This window comes from Manis pentadactyla, chromosome 9, assembly GCF_030020395.1.
Source record: "Manis pentadactyla isolate mManPen7 chromosome 9, mManPen7.hap1, whole genome shotgun sequence".
NCBI lineage: Eukaryota > Metazoa > Chordata > Mammalia > Pholidota > Manidae > Manis > Manis pentadactyla.
The window spans coordinates 84,250,879-84,268,453 of NC_080027.1; the positions used below are offsets into that span (position 1 = coordinate 84,250,879).

General features: G+C 54.4%; 1 protein-coding gene across 1 annotated transcript in view; it reads right to left on the reverse strand.

Moving 5' to 3' along the window:
- The window catches only part of ALX4 (ALX homeobox 4), a 42,494-nt gene continuing 24,919 nt past the window's right edge, over positions 1 to 17,575 (reverse strand). The window contains exons 2-4 of the mRNA XM_036891864.2: positions 10,800 to 11,110; positions 4,835 to 4,963; positions 1 to 2,461 (exon numbers count right to left, since the gene is read on the reverse strand). Coding sequence (XP_036747759.2) covers positions 2,132 to 2,461; positions 4,835 to 4,963; positions 10,800 to 11,110 — 770 coding nt within the window. The 3' untranslated portion in view covers positions 1 to 2,131. The remainder of the gene's footprint in view (positions 2,462 to 4,834; positions 4,964 to 10,799; positions 11,111 to 17,575) is intronic.

The window sequence follows — 17,575 nt, forward strand, 5'->3', positions numbered from 1 at the left end:
CCTGTCTCTCTCTCAATACTGACTCTTGCCCAGGTGAGGACAACCTCTGGTGGAAGTTCCTCCTATACCATCCCAGCCACTAGAGCACTTGAGTGAGACCGTGCCCAGCCTCAAGCTCTTGCTTCCTTTCCCTTCCTAGATTCTGGGGAGTCTGAGTTATTTCAGCGAACCTCAGAACTGGAAAAGGCTTTCAGGAGTCATTCCAAGACCCTCAAGTATTTGAGACATTTAAAGCCAAGCCTTCAAGAACATTTAATTCAATGTCCAAGATGTTTTTCACTTCCAGAAGATCAATTTTAGAGCTATGGTTCACAGAGAGGTCTGACTCTTATCAAGGAAGGCCAAAGCCAGATCCTTCCCTGGTCTTGTTTCCAGAGCATATGGGAACATGAGGCAGAGGTGGAGGCTGTAATTCCTCTACACCTCCAGCACCTCAAAGGCAGAGGATCTCACTCCTCTCCACCCAATCCAAGAGGCTATCCTGTGTCCAGGACCTGAGCCTGCTGGACTGGCCCTCCTGACACAATCAAGATAGGAAGTTGAGAAGGCGAGTACTTCTCCCCTGGGGTACCTGCTGGAGGGGCCTCCTGGGGCTCTGAAAGGCCTGCCTTGGAGGACTGGTACTGTGTACCACAAGCTTAGGTGATGGCTGGGACCTGGTGCCAAAACTCAAGTTTCAGGTCTCAAGTTAGACAGGAGTGGAGCCCCCCCGCCCAAGAGAGAGGCCCCTTTGTGCATGCAGGGAAACTGCTTCTGGAGAGCATCCTGTCTGCCACACCTGGAACAAAGCAGGTGACCCAGAGGAGCTCAGCCCGAGAGCCCTTCCAGAGGCTGGAGAGAAAAGCTGAGATTTCTGAATTCCAATCCCCTAGGAAAGAAGTGCAAGGACAAGCTCTCTCTGCCTCATGCCTGCAGGAACATGGGGCATGGCCCACCGTGGAAAGCCCTGGCAGGTGTGGAGGGACCAGCAGTCTAGGCAGCGTAAGGGCTGACCTACCTGTCCTGGAGCTGAACATGGACAGGTGTCCTCTAGCAAAGCCTGCATGCTGCTCTTGACCCTCTGCTGTGACCTCAGGCCCTAGCTTGTGGGTTCCAAGGGGTAAGCCCTTCCATGCCAGGACACTGCTCAGCAGTCCCAGCAAGTGACCAGAATGGGGCAGGGAAAGGGAAAAGGGCCTCCAGATCCTCCTGGATGGAGAACTAAGCTGCCAAGAGCTGCCCACCATAACGGGCACCCTGTCAGCAGCGGGATGTCAGGCAGGCTGTGGAGTGGAAGTGTGTCCACGGGCCCCTGCCCCCTCCCACACGCCTCCCTGCAGTTCTTCCCTCTCTAGAAGCTTTTCTTCTTCCAGCGTGTGGGCACTGGGGTGGTTGGCAGCCTCCTCCTGCAGCATTCACCTAGGTTCAGTCTCCAGGGTCTGAGGGAATTGGAACATGTCCCCTGGGGACTGTCCATCCCCCTAGGCCAGGATTCTTCTGCTCCAGCTCCTCTCCTCCTTGGCCCACTACCCCCAGGTGTGTCTAGCACAAGGGACAGGCGGGATGGGGGCTCCTTGCCAATCAGGGTGAAGGTGAGGCCAGTGCCTTGGGTCCAGGAGGTTGGATTCCATAGGCTTTTAGTAAGAGAAAAGGAAATGGAAGGGCAGGAGGCCACTCTGCAGGGTAGCCTGTTCTTCAGACAGTCATCGGCCTGGTGACCAGGAGACCCAGAATAGAAGGAAGGACAGACATGACTTTCCTGGTGCCCTTGCTGGGTCTGGATGGGAAACTGTCCTTGACTCAACAGACAAACCTGGCAGGGTGGAGGAGCAGGGGTGGAGAAAAAGGGTCTTCAGCTTATAATGGATGCAAAGCTGCAAAATTTGGCTATCTAACTTCCTCCATTGCTTCTAGCCAGGACCAGGGGTGTTGGCCTCAGTGCCAGGGAAAGACAGAGGCCTGTTGCTCCCTCCCTCCCAGCAGTCCATGGGGTCTCAGACTTGGGGTAACTGAAAGTGCTGAGGGTCAGGCCCCTGGCCCAGGTCAGATTCCCAAGAGGAAAGCCAAGTAGGAGGCTGGGGGCCTGGAAAGCATGGACGTGGCCAGTGCCCCAAGGCGGGGGAGGGCTTGGGAATGGGTCTGAGGGGCCCTGTCATGTGGCCCAGGAGATGGCTGCACTGTGCTCCTTGGCCTTCATGCGGAGGGCCGCAATGCTCGAGGTCTTGCGGTCCGGCTCACCATTGAGCTCGTAGCCGTTGAGGCCGGGGCTAAGGCCCGCCGCTCCAAACAGGCTGCCCATGTGCGTCTGGCCCACATGACTGCCAGCCCCAGAGACACTCAGGAAGTCGGTGACGCCGCTGGCCCCAGAGCCAGGGGGATGGGTATGAGGGGACATGCAGGCAGGCACGGGGTCACAGGGAACCACACAGGCTGGCACTGGTGAAGCAGCCCCATTGTTGCCGATCCAGGATGGGTTCTGAATCTGGGGAGAGGGAAGGGAGAGATGTCACTGGGGTCGGGGGCAGAGGGAGTACATGTGGGGCTTTCCCTTACCCTCTGGATGGCCTCTCATCATCATTATGGAACCATTCTTGAGTATTTACTTGGGGGCGTCTCAAATTCGTTATGGCCATGCAGACCCCTATTAGGGTTTGGATTTTATGCTTTGGCTCTTGTGTTCTCATGGAGAGGCTAGCAGCACATAGAATGTCTGTTTTAAGGACCGAAGTTCAAACTTCCTTAAGGGTCCGATACAACAGCTGCCCTGAGGGTGCAGCTGACCAGTTGGGGGCAGCGCCTGCCTCCTCTGGCCGACTTCTGGCGGGAGATGCAGTTGCAGACTTTCCCTCTCCATCCTTAGATCAGTGACTGTGTCTTACCTCTGGCTCCTCACCAGGCCTGGTGCACGCAAGGTGTCTGAGAAATGGGAGCTAACCCACATTCAGAGCTAATTCATGTTGGCGCTAGGAACATGGGCTCTGGGTGAGTCGGTTGTGGTGTGGAGGGGGTGGCAGTGGGTGCCTAAATCTCCCAGAAGCCAAGAGTAGAGGCCAAGGTTCCAGGGCCCGGTGCCCAAGAGGCTTCAGAATTAACTTCAGAAGAGGCGGAAGGGGCTGCCTCAGGAGGTGATGAGTGCCCATGGATGGATGGAGCCAGGCTGGGTGCCCAGGGTGTGTGTGTGTGTGTGTGTGTGCGTGTGTGTGTGTAGAACGCTCAGGTAGTGTGGAGTTGACCTAGAGGCTGACCTGGGTGTGGAGAGGTAAGGTGAACAGGGCAAACTTCAAGGAGATTGCGCACCTCTCAGCAGCTATGCACGTGGGATTCTCCGCAACCCTCATGCACTGCCTCCCCCATCCCACCAGTGTTTGTGGTTTGCTCAGGGAAGGCTTTTAAAAGCAGAGTGGTGGTAGTGGTGGAGTGGACCTAGAGGCTGACCTGGGTGTGAAGAGGTGAGGTGAGCAGGACAAACTTTGAGGCATTTAAAAGCAGAGTGAGGAGGGAACTCTGGCCCCATAGCACACAGGGCATTGTCAGCAGCAGGAAGGGCCGACAGACTAGCCTGGCCACATCTCTCCCGCTGGTGCTGGTCTGGTTCTGGTTCGGGTGATGGGGACTCCGCTGGCCTGTCCCCACCTCTTTTCAAGATTTCTGGGGCATGTGATATGTGATGCTACAGGTAAGACGGATGAGCATGGCCCTGTGTTGTGTTTCTCCCTCCAGTGAGTGGGCTCAGGCAGCGGAGATCAAGCACAAGGAGCCAGGCTGGAGGTCCATCCTCCTGGGGACAAGGAGGCTGGGTTTGGGGAGGGATAGAAGGATGAAGGGTGCAAGAATGTAGCAGGAGCTGATGCAGATGGTGTGTGTGTGTATGAGACCCCTGCCCCTCATTCCTCAGCCTCACCCCAGGCCTGACCCCTGACCCCTTCCGCATGAATCCTGGAAGAGCTTGTCTGAGTGGGGACCATGTGCTAGCTCTACTGTGGGACAGCTAGAAGTAAAGGAGACTTAGGGGGCCTGCTCCACTGGCTTTCTGCTGGACAGAGCCAGGCTTGGAGCTGCGGGTGGGCAGCCAGGCCACAGCAAGGCCTGAGGGTGAGGAAACAGCCACCTCTGCCAGGCACATGGAGGGCTGTCTAGAATGGACCCCACCAGGCATGTATCGCCCCAAATTACTGACACTACTCATATCATTTCTTGTCCCTTTGCAACTCACTGAAGACGCACAGGCCACTAGAACAGGGGATGGGCTGACAGATGTCTAGGAAGCTGCTGTGGGGGATGGCAGACAAGAATGGACACAGACTCCTGGCAGGGCAGGGAGCACACAGTGACCTTTTTGGAAATGTAAGGCAAAGTACTTTTGCATTATCTAGCTCAGACCTTTCAACAGCCTCACAAAGGAGAAGGGGTGGGTGCTTTTACAACGTCTTTATAGGTGAAGCCCAGGTTCCAAGAGTTTGTGACCTGCATCAAGTGAGAGAGGTCTGGAGCTGGGAAGACGGCCAAGTCTTGGGATGTAGAATCCCATGTTCATTCTAGCCTTGCCTCAAGTCCTCCAGATTTTAGGATTTCCTTTCTTAGGAGACACCTGAGTGTTCCTGATGGCCTGGCCTCCAGAGGAAGAAGACACTCCCATGGCCCCTCTGTGCCCCTGCCTAAAATCCTGCCAAGCCTGGGTCAGCACTTCTGTGGGACAGAAATGACTCTGGGCCTCCTGCCGTCTGGTATAAACAGGCGCACACCTGGAACGGGCCTGCAGGGCACCTCGGGGTCATGCATCCCAGCTCCTGGGAAGGTGCCCATTCTCAAGCATGCGGGGCAGGGTACTGGAGCAGGGGCTTGGGCAGGGACTCACCTGGGCATAGTTCTCAGCTCGGGTGAGGAGGGGCAGCTCATAGGCAGTGGAGAAGTGGGTTCGAACCTGCTGCATCTGCCCAAAGCGCTCTCTCTTCCTCCACTTGGCCCTCCGGTTCTGGAACCAGACCTGCAGGACAAAGCAGTTGTCCCTGGCTCAGACCCAGGGCTGAAGCCTCGCCCTCAGGCAGTGCTGGCTGCTTCCTTGAGCCCCACCCACCGCAGTGCTTGCTTGCGGGGTGGGGATGTGCCCTGGGGCTACAGAGGAGCATCTGCCTCATCTTCATCCTCAAGACCTTACAATCTAGAATGATGGATGTGGAGAGTCGGAAAGGCAGTTTACCCAGCTGGCCACATGCTTGGTCTTGGGCCAGCAGCTTCATCTTTCTAAGTTTCAGAATCTAGAGCAAAGCGTCACATACACAAAACATGTCACTGGTGTTCTGCTTAGCGGTCATCTAACCCATCCAGCATAGGTGTGGCCTACTCTGCTGTGGGCCACAGACTCCTTCTGGGGAACCTGATAAAAGCCATGAACACTTCTCCAGAAGTCATCTCCTAGAGATCATACACACAGTTTTGCTACATTTTTCCAAAAACTCTATGGCTCCCTGGAGCCTGTCTAAAGGCCTGGACTTAGAATCTCTATCTTCCTGAATCCTCTTGGAAGCCTTCCTGTTGGTAACAGTCTCCCAGCTCAGAATCCCTGTTAAAGGTGCTGTGGCAGAGCTGGGGTTCAGCTGGGCAGCAGAGGCAGTCAGAGGAGCTTTGGCATTGGGCAGGGTTGGGGCTGGGCCTCGGTGTCGGCTGGAGGGAGGGAAGTCCAGGCCCAAGTGTAGAAACACCACACACGTTCAGAAGACATCCAGGCCATGCTGCCCAGCCGGGGGGACGATGGGAGAGAGAGAATCCTGGAAGTTGGAGTCTGACTATGGAGGGCCTCGCATACCAAGTGGAGGGGTTTGCTCTTGGTGCCATTAAGAGAGATGGCCCCTGCAAAAACTCAAGCAAAAGAGAAGGCTGGTGCTGAGGAGGAGTGGAGGCCCCCCCGTCACTGAGTGTTGGGTTGGGTGTTGGGTTGACTGGGAACCAACAGGATGGTGGTCTCTGAGACTGGTGTGTAAGCTGGGGTCTTTGGTCCTAGGAGTGGAGTGGGGCCCTTTAGTCTTTTCCTGGGCCTTTCTGGTGGGCTCAGGACTTTCCCAAGGCTCATAAGCAAGGGCTTACCTTGCGATCTGCTAACCCTGCCCATGAGGGCATCCGAGGAGGGGGCCAGGGGAAGAACAATGAGGAGGGATTGGCTTCCAGGCCAGAAATGGCTTCAGGTTGAGTCAAAGGCAGACCTTCCCTGGAGGGAAATTTCTATCAGCCTGATGTGCTCCTGCCAACTGACTCGGGGGCAAGTGGGCACACCTCAAAGAGCATACCGCCAGCACTCTGCCGAGAGCACCCAGCTTCCTTGAAGGAGGGAGAAGCTGGGCTGAGGCATGGGCAGGCTCCCCATGGGTAGCACAGAGGCTGCTCAGCCTGTTTGGGCTTCTAGTGTAGCTGGGGAATGGAGTGCCCATTCTAGCACTGTCATTGCCCATGGCCTCAGTTTCTGCATCTGGAAAATGGGGCCAATATCCACTGACATCCTCACAGAGTAGGTGCCTCAGGGCAGGAGATAGATGTTGTCACAGATTTTGGAGTATTTCACACTTATTTATAGCTCCTGACCTTTTTTGCTATCTTTCATTAAAGAATTTTTTTAAAAAGCCAGGTATGTATGTGTCTGGTTAGTGTGAAGAGGGAGAGAGTGAGGAGGGTGCATGGGGCTGTACCTCACTTTCCCAAATCCCAAGTATTCATATGCACGTGCACATGAGTGTCCACACACCCATGCACATGTGCACATTGTGGGGCCTGCATGCCTTCCAGACTCGCTCTCTTTCCCTGTCTTGACTCTGGAATAGGAGAAGCGCTCTTCCTGTGTCCTACCTGGAGATGGGCCCTCTCCTAGGCTTGGGGTCTCAGCCTCTGCCCCAGGGCCCCCTGAGGGCTCTTCTCCTCCCGGGCTCCTGAGGTCCAGGCTGAGGCCGCCTGCTGGGAGCCCAGGGTGGATGAGGTCTTCTCTCTGTGCTGCTGAAATGGGATCCCCCTTTATCAGTGGCCTGGGATGGGGGACTGGGGACAGGATGAGAGAATGAATCAGAGGAGCTTGTTTTCATTTCATGTTTAATTTCCTGCAGGCTTAGCTCAGTCTTTCCGCTCCTTCCTCAGCCTCCCAGGGCGTTCTGTGGGGAAGCCTGTGGAGAGTGCGGGAAGAAGCCCACTGGAGGCATCAAGATATATGCCTTTCTTTCTCTGGGGGTGGGGAGGTGAGAAGGGCTCATGCTGGGCCACTGCAGGAGTTTCCCATGAGTCCCTGCATGGGAATGTGGGGGTGGAGGGATGCTTGTAGAGTGTCAGTCACACAGGCTCCCAATGGGCTGGAGGGTTGCAGCCTGGGGAAGCAGGAGGCCATGTCTGAGAAAGGGGCTGGAGCTGGGAGGAGCAGATTGGGGAGATGGAATGTGGGGGCCCAGGCTGGGTGTTGGGGAGGTGGCGGCCGTGAGAGGGGAGGCCTGGGTTATCTAGGAAGATAGATGAGCCGGCGGGGGAGAAGCCGCAGAGATAGCACTGTCTTTGGGAAGAGTGTGGAAGAGGGTCAGGCTGAGGGATTTATTTGAGGGCCTGAGATGGAGGCTGTGGGAGGCGGCAGCGGCTGTGGAGGGGTGGTCCAGTGGGAGCAGAGCTGCCCACTCCCCCTCCTCTCCCTCCAGTTCCTTCATGCCTGGGGCCTTACACTGTGTGCAAGATGGAGCCTTTCTGCCCAGGTCAAGGCTTGGCTATGTGAGCCTTGCTAGTCATCAATCTGCTCGCTCATAAACTGGGTGGTGGCAGGGGTGTCCTCACAGGCCCCTTCTGTCCTCATGTTTGAGGCCCCTGACACTCAGAGCATCCTTCCACCTCTGACCTTGGAGTCTGGGGCTCCAAGAGGCCCCAGCAGATGCTCTGTGTCCCGGGCTCTCCGGCCCTCAGCCTGCCTCCTCTGTGCAGCCCCAGAATAGCGGGGACTGAAGTCCAGCCTTCCATTCTGCATGTCGTGCCCCAGGACCACCCCACTCCCAGCCCACCCCAGCCTGGGCCCACTCAGCACAGTCCTCTCCCCAAGAAACTAACTGTCTTGGCGGAGGCCTCACTAACCACAGCCCATCTGGGGCCAGGGTGGGGTGGCCTCTGTCTTACTGTCTTCAGATACCAGCTGCAGAGATCAGAATTCCAGACAGCAGAAAGAGGCCCCTGCAGCCCCCTGGAGCAGGGCCAAACCATAGGCTTCTTCCCAGCCAAGGTCCATCTCAGGGCTCACATCACCCCCTCGCTGTCCCTGCCACCACCTTTTACCGGGCACATCACCTCCCACCAGCTGAGCAGGGCCCTGAACACACTCAGCAGAAGCAGGCAAGGGGTTTCATCACCAGATCCCCAGGCCCCAGGGCACTGCCAGGCTCAACCCAGAGGTCTGGCGCACATGAAGATCCCACCCACCCTGCTGCCTTTATACAAAGAAAAGGCTCAGAACAGTCTGACTCATGTCCTGATATAGCAAATGAAAGGCAAAGAATTTGGGGTTGGACCTCAGGAGTCCCAGATCTAGTCTCAGCGCTGCCACCGAGTCCCTCCTCCTGAGTCACCTGGTTACAGGTAGTTGCTCCTCACCTCTGGGCCTCTTCTTTCTCATTATCAAGTGAGAAGACCAGGGGATCCTTCCCAGCACTAAAATTCTATAATTCTATGACCCTCCCCTTACATATGATAAGATACATAATACATCAAGGTTTCTCCCCTTCTGCCTTGGCTGTGGGGAAGCCCAGGAAATTTGTGCTCAAGTGGCAACCTTATCCTTAGCTTAGATTTTTGACATTATTACCTTCCCATTTCATGACATTGTTCATGTTCTTAGAAGAAAATAAGAAATCTTTGATTGTAAGCTGCCTCAACTCTTTCTGGGAGTAGGCATAAATGTGTGCATGTGTGTGTGTGTGTTTGTGTGTAGAGAACACTCCATTTTAGCCATACAGTCATGCCTACGTGCTCCAGTGTCATGTCCATGTTTTGTACTGGAAGAGTCATCCTTCTTTTGATACTAAGTGAATTCCTCTCCTGGGCACTCCCAACCCTTTGTTAGGGACACACACATGCACAGAAAGTGAACCAGTTTATGCCACACCAGCACAGCACCTGCAGGGATGCCCCATAACCAGCCTCCCCTTTCTCCATCTACTCTGTTAGCTCCTCCCAAACCCATCAGCTAAGCGAGGCTGATTCTGGGGTTCCAGTCCAGATTTTGAGGCTGTGGGGCTGGTTGTCCTGACTCAAATGAGAGAGTGGGTGTGACAGGGCTTCCAGAGTCACAGTAAAGACTTGGCTGCCCTGCCTGCTTTCCCCAAACACCCCCGGGTGCTGGAGAGGAATACGCTGGGCAGCAGGCACCTGCCCTGGGGAATTTATGGTTAAACCACCCGACTGTCTGGAATCGCTGCGAGTTCCTGCAGTTTCCAGGTGACTACAGATATACTGATCACTGGCAGCTCTTTTTCACATTAGCCATTTTAAATGAAATGTGATGGACTCTATTCCAAATGCCTCTGCCATATTAAACAGAGTATGATTGAGGCTGAGGAACCTTTAATGACACCATAGAAACATTCCACTGAAGACTCCTTAGTGAACTAGTGGGACAGGGGGTGCCCTTGGGGTCTGCTGAGTAATGAGGGCTCTTTGCTCTGCTACTCAAAGGACTGCTGGGCTGAGCTGAGCTATGCCGCTTTAAAGAAAATTCCTCTTTGCTCTCAAGCTGTTGATTTCCCTGGCCCAGTGGAGGGGGGAAACTGCTCTGTAATGATACCTTACTTGCCATTTCTAGCATGTTCTGGGTTGGAAAAGCAGTCTGAGTAGGGTATTTATTTCATGTTAAGCTGAAGTTTGAGCTTTAGTGCATAGAGTTCTTCACCTGTGTTTTGGGTAGTCAGTGGCCTTTGCTTCCTTTATGGTTCTTTCTTTGCTGTAATTTCATGAATGGAGTGGGGACACACCTCTCTGGACAAAGGAGGTTAATCGATCCACAAATATTTATTTTTTGCCCTTGTTGCTTTGAGTTCAGCCTTCTCTAATTGATAGGAATACAGTGATTAACATTGGACAGTACCTGCCCTCCAGGAACTCACCTTCTAGTGGCAGGAGACACACAGATAAAATAACTTCAATCAGTCATAAATTCTAAGAAGAAAATAAACTAGGACAGCGTGGTAGGGGTTGCCCTGGTTTGCCTGTGTGACGTTGCATTGGCCTCGGTTGCCTCAGCCTGTGTCGGGTTGAGCTGTGCTGGTCTCTGTTGGGCTGTGGTGTGCTGGGTGGCTAGGTGGTGGTAGGGGACTACTGCCTCAGCCATGGTGGTGAGGAAGACTTCTCAGAGGAGGTGTACTGAGTTGGGACCTGGAAGATGGAGGGGGCAGCCATCCTAGGCAGAAAGTAGAGCTGGAAAGCTCTGTCCATTGGGTCTTTACGTATATCCTGTTTCCTTCCTAAGAGACTGGACTTCCAGAGCAGAGACCAGTCATGTCCTTCACAAAAGGGCCTGGACTCTTACACCAGGGAGAGCCCAGAAATACAGCTAAGAGGCTTCCTGCCCCTCCACAGGGGGCCCTCTTTTCTACCCTGCTCCAGCCAGAGCAAGAAGCCTAATATTAGAGTGGATAAAAGCAGTCTTGCTGTGGTTGGAGCAAGGATATGAGGGCCAGGCTGGGGGCCTCTCAAGAAAGCCTCCCTGGACTGAAGGGAAGAAAGCCCTGGTGTGGCCGAGGGGCAGTCAGGTGTCCCTGCTCCAGTCCCCAGCCCAAGGGCAGGCCTGAACCCCTGGCCCTGCCCCAGGCGACCTCACTGACCTGTACACGGGCCTCGGTGAGGTCCGTCCTCATTGCCAGCTGCTCTCGCGCGTACACGTCGGGATAGTGGGTCTTCTGGAAGACCTTCTCCAGCTCCTCCAGCTGGTAGCTGGTGAAGGTGGTGCGGTTCCGCCGCTTCTTGCCCTTGTTGCTCTCTGAGTCGGCCTTCTCCAGGGGGCTGGGGAGGTCAGCGCCGGCCCGGTCCTGGGGCCCCTTCACCCCAGCTTCCTTCGCACTGAGGTAGGTGCTGTCCATCCCCACGGTGTCAGAGTCAGGCGGTAGCTCTGGCTCACCTAGTGAGCTCTCTTTGGCTGCTGGGGGGAGGAATCAAGGTCAGAAAGCAATGGCTGAACCAAGTCAGAGAGGAGGGAGGCTGGGGAGAGCCATCCCCTGCCATTTGCCTCAGAGTCGCACTGGATAAGAGGCAGGAGGCCCAGGTTCGAATCCCGCCTTGCCGTTGGCATGCTGTGTGACCTTGGGCGAGCCTCTTTCCCTGTCTAAGCCTTTTTGCCATCATCTCAGAATGGGCCCCTTTCAATACCAATATTACATGACTCTGGGTGAGTCAGTCTGACCTCTATGGCCTTTAATCCCTACCCCACTCACCCTGGGCTCCTCCCTCTACAAAGACCCTCTTTGCTAGAACTTCTTTGGGCATAAAGAATGTTGACCCAGTGCCTTGGACTCCCAGGGTAGCATAGGAAATGCCTTCAGCAGCTGTCTGGCCAAGTGGGCTGGGGCAAGGAGGTGAGGTTCAGCACTGAGGCAAGCAGGAATGCCCCTCTTTTTCTTACCAGGTCCTGTTTGGGGTTCAGCGGGGACAGGGGAGACTCTACCCAAGAATCCAGCATGAGGCGGTCACATCCCCTTGCTCTCCACACTGCCCTCACCTATTGTCCAAGCAGTGTCCTGCCCCCTCCAGGCAAGGACTGTATTTCCTAAGGAAGCTGGCAGGCACCTGCATCCCCCTGACATGTAGGCCCCAATCACTGACACAAAGCTGGTACCCTGCCATCTGATGGCATGGGGCTCCACCGGCTGGTTCCTAGATCCTTAGACCTGGAGAGGACCAGTCAACCCATGTAGGTCAAGGATGAGGAGGCAGAGGCCAGGGTAGGAGGGTGGGTGGGAAGTAACTTGTCCACATCCAAACAGCTCAGTTAGCATGCAAGACTCTCCAGCTCTGTGTGTTGGACAACTCACTTAACTGCTTTGTGCCTCAGTTGCCCCTTCATAAGATGGGGATGAAGATACTGGTAGGATCTTCTTCATAGGGCAGTTGTGGGACTAAAGAGGCCAACTCATAAAGCCCTTAGTGCCCTGCTGGCTGAGGGGGCTTCTGCAGTCACGAGCGGTAGAGAATTCTGGTCCTGGAGAAGTCACCCAAGTGGGCAGGCCGGCCCCAAAGCATCCGAGTGCAGGAGCACATGGGTGCTGTGGAGAACGGCGGAAGACGGGTCTGGAGACAGGTGTGAGCCCCTCTCTGAGCCACATTCCCTTCCTTGTCTGTGACTCTTGTGGTGAGATAATGTGTAATATTAAAGTAGAAGATTAACAAGATTTGTAGGGAGCATTTCACAAGACTTTTAGATACACAAGCTCTGATCAACACAAGCATGTATGGTTGGTGTGAGCACCAACCGTTCTGACCCTCGGGTTCTTCTTCTGGGAACTGATCCAAGCAGAGGGCATTAGGTGTCAGGATAATGTCTCCTGACTGTCCAGGGCCTGAAGGCTGAGGCTTCAGGTTGTCTCTCATCCCTTTTTGTGTACACTGGAGGCTCTCTTAAGGCTGGAAGGCTGAGAGGGACATGTTGCCTCCATCATCCTCACCTCCCTTTGTAAGGCACTGAGGAAAGGGGTGGAGGTGAGCGGCCAGAGTGGGCCTGCAGGCAACTTTGGAGGCCATTCCTAAGAGCCACAGACAGTGCCGATGATGCTGGGGTGGAGAGCCAGCACCCAGGCATCACCTATGAGACCCATGTGAGCCCAGCACACACAGACCTCCAGGCTCCGTGACAGTGCTGTGCAAACCACAGCTGGCAGCTCTGCCAAGAGCTTTCAGCAAAGATATTTATCTTCCTGGCAGACAAATAAGTTTTATGTTTAGGGTTTTTATTAAGAGAAGAAATCCCACCCAGTCTCACCAAAAATAAACATCTCTGTTATGCAACTTCCTGGAAGCCAGATTTGGGGGGGCAGCCCTGGCCCCTCCTGCCCTAGCACTGCCCTCCAGGCCCCCATCCAATGACCCCATTGACCCTTCCAGTATCCTTTGGCATCCAGCCTGAGACTGGGACCACCCCGCACGGCAGGAGGGGCTGTGCTGAGCAGGGGAAGCTCCGTGCTATAGAAACTGAAGGTGGGTAGGGACCAGCCCAAACTCCTGGTTTCAACTGGAGGGGAATGGAGACCAGAGAGAACACGGAATGTGCACTCATCTGTGACAGAGTGTGGCCTCTACCTTCTGGGTCAGCCCCCTACTTCTACTCCATGGTCTTGGGACCTCTTTCCAGGAAGAGAGGTAGGGGTAGAAGAATCCTGGGGCCTCACAGCTATCAGGGGGTCCTGCTTGCTCCTCCTGGGGGCAGAAGGACCAGCCTCTGAAGACGAGGGAGGCAGGATGTGGCCCCTGAGAGAAGCTGCTCAGCACTGAGCTGGTTCTAGGCTGAGCCCACGGGGAGGCAGCAGAACAAGGTATCTTCATGGTGAGGAGTAAGAGTCCAGTATTTACCTACCTCCAGCCACCCACTGAGCCTAAGCAGTGGGGGAGCAAAGGGAGGCTGCACAGTGTGTGCCAAGAGCGCCAGACCAAGAGGTGGGGGATCTGCTGTCATGTGCAGCTCCCCCATGGTCTGCCCATGACTTCAAGTGATCATTTCATGTCACAGCGTCTCGTCTGCACCTGGGAGCCCTGTCTGGAATGGTGAGAGCCAGTAAGGGTGGTGTCACTGCCTCAGATCAACGCTCCTGCCTTAATGACCAGTGGGACCCTCCCTTAGGGTGTCGGGTGGGAAGGAGAGGGGAGAATGATGGCGGCATGTCTGTGCTCAAATGTCAGCTAGTCGCAAAGGCATAGGATAGAAGGAATTCTAGCAAATGGATGTTTCTGGCTCCTCGAAGAAGAGGGAAGATAGCCTTCTAATCTCAACCTTCATTAATGGTCATCTTGCTTTAAACCCTGTGACTGTGTCTCTAATTTAGATAACAAAGGAAAATTCTCCCAGGTTCTGTGGCCCACCAGACTGGTCAGAATAATAAGTCAAGACTTTCTGGTACTGAGTCCAGAGATCCAGCTGCAGGGGCATCTATGTCCACCTCCTTCCACCTGCAGTCTCTCCAGCAAGGACCATCATCCAGGCTCTGGGGACTGACTGCCCACTGCCCCCAGGACAGTGGGTCCATTCAGCCTTGGGTGCAGCCTATGTCCTTTTCCTGCAGGTCTGGCCCCCACTCCTGGTTCTAACCCTCAGGGCCCTTCCCCAGGACAGCCCCAAAGAGTTTGCAGACAGCTGCCCCACCTCTCTGAGTCTTCCATTCTGCTCCATGAGTGGTTGCAGCTCCCACCTGTTTCTCAGGGGCCTCGAGTTTTACAAGCCTGTTATGGGCCAGGTAGGTGCCAGGGATGGGATGGCTGGTGGTGCTGGGTCCTGGGCAAAGCCAGCATGTTGCTTTCCAACTAGATGATCCCGATGGGCCAGGTGGAGAATCAACAGGGGCCTGAGGCCTGGGTGTGGGCCAGTGCCCTCCTCAGTAAGACAGCCACTGGAAGCAGGAGGCCTGCAACTCAGGCTAAACTACCAAAAGATAGCACTGACCTCTAGGTCCACCTCACCCCTACCTCTGGTCACTGCCTGGGATATCCCTTCTTTCCATCTGACCACTGCCAAGATATAGTCAAGCACCAGCTCCTCCAGGCAGCCCTCCAGGCCTGTGACAAGCTTTTAGACCCCTTTGTCCCCTGCTCAGCCTCTCCAACTACTGCCCGTGTTTCTGACTAGTATATAATCAAGCCCTGAATGTCCATCTCCTCCCATAGAATGTTAGTTCTCCGAGGTTTGGGACCTCATGTCATTTGTCCCTTCTTAGTCCAGGGCTCAGGACAGGGCAGGTATAAGAAGTTGCTAAAGAATAAATGAAAAAGTTCTGACAAACACTGCTGAGCTCTCACTCTGTGCCGCTACCTTTGTGTGCCAGCACCCCATCCTGTACATGCAGGAAATACTTGTTGAACAAATAAATGAATTCTGCTTGATAACGAGGAGAGAGGTGGATCAGATATGTGAAGAAGAGGCATGTGGTAAATACTGCCGCCATTAACAGCTGATGGCTGCAGTCGGGGGAGGGGCTGAGGTCACTGAGGGAGAGGGCATGGAAGGCCAAGACACACACTGGAAGATTCTCCATGAAGGGCACAAGAGGGGCACAGATGGGCAGAGAGGCAGAAGAAGCAAAGAGGTAGGATTCAGAGCGGGGGTCTAGAATTTAAGTGTCCAGTAAGCTCAGTCCATGGTCTGCCGGGAACCAGCCCTGCACCCACTGGGCTCCCACACTATGGCAGAGAAAAGGCCGTGGAGAGGCTCCGGGCTTGCCCAGCCTCAGAGCTGGCCTCTCTAGGGCAGTGGCACCCAGCGCTAGTGTGAGCCTGGGTGGCCACAGAGTCCCTGGTCCAGGCCACTTGCCTGTGGTTCCAGCTTCCCTCCACCCTCCCTGGGCCAGCTCCCAAATGGACTCAGGACTGGGCTACGCTAACACCTCCCATAGAGGGGAAGGGAGCCCTGGGAGGGCTTTGTCTCAGGTTGTGGGGCCCAAGGCAATGTAGTCCTGACCTGCAGTGGCCCAGAGGAATATCTTGATCTGCAAATAAACCGCCAGCTACCGAGAGGAATCAAGTAATGTGCACACATGAGACATCAGGAGCCATCAACGCCTGCCTCGGAGAAGGGACGTAAGCGACAGTGGCTGTGATGGAATCACACGCCCTTCACACAAACCTAAGTAAATATTTCCCATCGACAACTTTTGTTGAAGTGGAAGCACTCGATTCAAGTCATATTCTTAATCAGAAGCTACAGAAGGCCCTTCAACCTCTGCCTGACCCCCCCCACCAAGGAGGAGGCCTGCACCTCTCCCAGGAGTCACTGATCTGCTGCTGGACAGCCCTGGCTGTTGCATTTTGAGAAATGCAAGGAATAGGAAACCTTTCTTCATTCCCTTTACCTCTGGTAATTTATACTGGTTCAACCCAATAGCATTATTCTAATCTAGTCTAAACTTTTTGGGACATGAAAGCCCTAGAGACATTTTCAAAGGTGACTGTGATCCTTTTAAATGACTGATTTAAAAAGAAAATAACTTCTGAAGACATTTGGTGGGAGAGTGCTGCTGGAGGCCTCGTTGTGCGTATTCCTTCTGTGTACACGGCTGTGCCCCTTGGGCATGTGGCACAAGCCTGCAGTTGTGGACAGGTGTGGGGACCACATGTGCCGTTGCCTGTGGATGGCTCTGTGGGGTGTGCATGCTTGTGTGTCCAAGTGCAGGCGCGCAAGTGGTGTGTGTGTGTGTGTGTGTGTGTGTGTGTGTGTGCGCGCATGTGAGAGAGACAGAGCACGACCCTGCAGACACTTGTGGGTGAGTAGGGAAATGGGTGGTGTGTGTGTGTTGTGCATAGGCCCGTGCATGTGGAGTGTATCTAAGGGGTCTGGGTAATTTTATCCTCCATGGTTTTGATTACATCTATTTTTCCTCCAAACATCTGCTTTGTGGGGGACATGCCGCTCACTCTGTTTTCGGGTGAGCTGGCCTCACACACCCTGTGGCAGAGTGCACAGTGCCGATGTAATCTCCTTAAACAAAACAGGCCAGCATGAGGCCCTTTCATGCTATTTAAAGGACACTGACTAAACCCACTGCTGTCCAAACAGTCGAGTGGGGGCAGGGTGGAGGTTAAAGTTTAGCCATTGATCATGTCCCCAGCCCACCTCATCTGCCACTGGCCTTCCAAAGCTCAGCCTGGAAGTCCCTAGTTTAGCTCCAGGCCCAATAAATAATGCCGAAGGGGCAGCAGCAACTGGGGTGACATTTCAGCAAACATGCATGTGGTCCATCTGTGTGTACTGAGTAAAGACAGACAGACAGGGTCTCTGCCCTCGAGTAGCTGCCAATCTGCAGAGAAGAGTTGGGGACGGAAGCACAGGTGCTGGGCCAGCGGCTCTCAAGGTGATGTAGGTGCCCCGGCTCACCAATGAACACCAACCGAAGCCCTAAAAATGCTTCTCAAACAAAGGACATCTGAGAAACTGCCACAGACCAGGAGGCTAAAGGGACATGAGGACGAAATGTACTGTGGTGTCCTGGATTGGGTCCTGGAACAGTAACACGACATTAGGGAAAAGCTAGTGACGTCTGAATAAGATCTGGAGTTTAGTTAACGGTAATGTTAAAAAAAAAAAGTGGGCAAAATATTTGAACAGACACTTCACCCAAGAAGATATACAGGTGGCAAATACTGACATTATCCAGTGTGGAAATGCAAACTAAAAGCCCAGTGAGATATCACTACACACCTGTCGGAATGGAAGTAAAATAATTGGAAATAAAAAGCCTGACGATGCCAAACCATGCTGAGGATGTGGAGCAGTGGGCCCTCTCACACACTGCGGTGGGAAAACACTGCGGTGAGGCCATGCAATCCAACAGAGGCTTGCTGCGGGACCCGGCATTCCCGGTGCCAGGCATTCACCCTAAAGAATGAAATTCACCCTACTTCTCTTCAG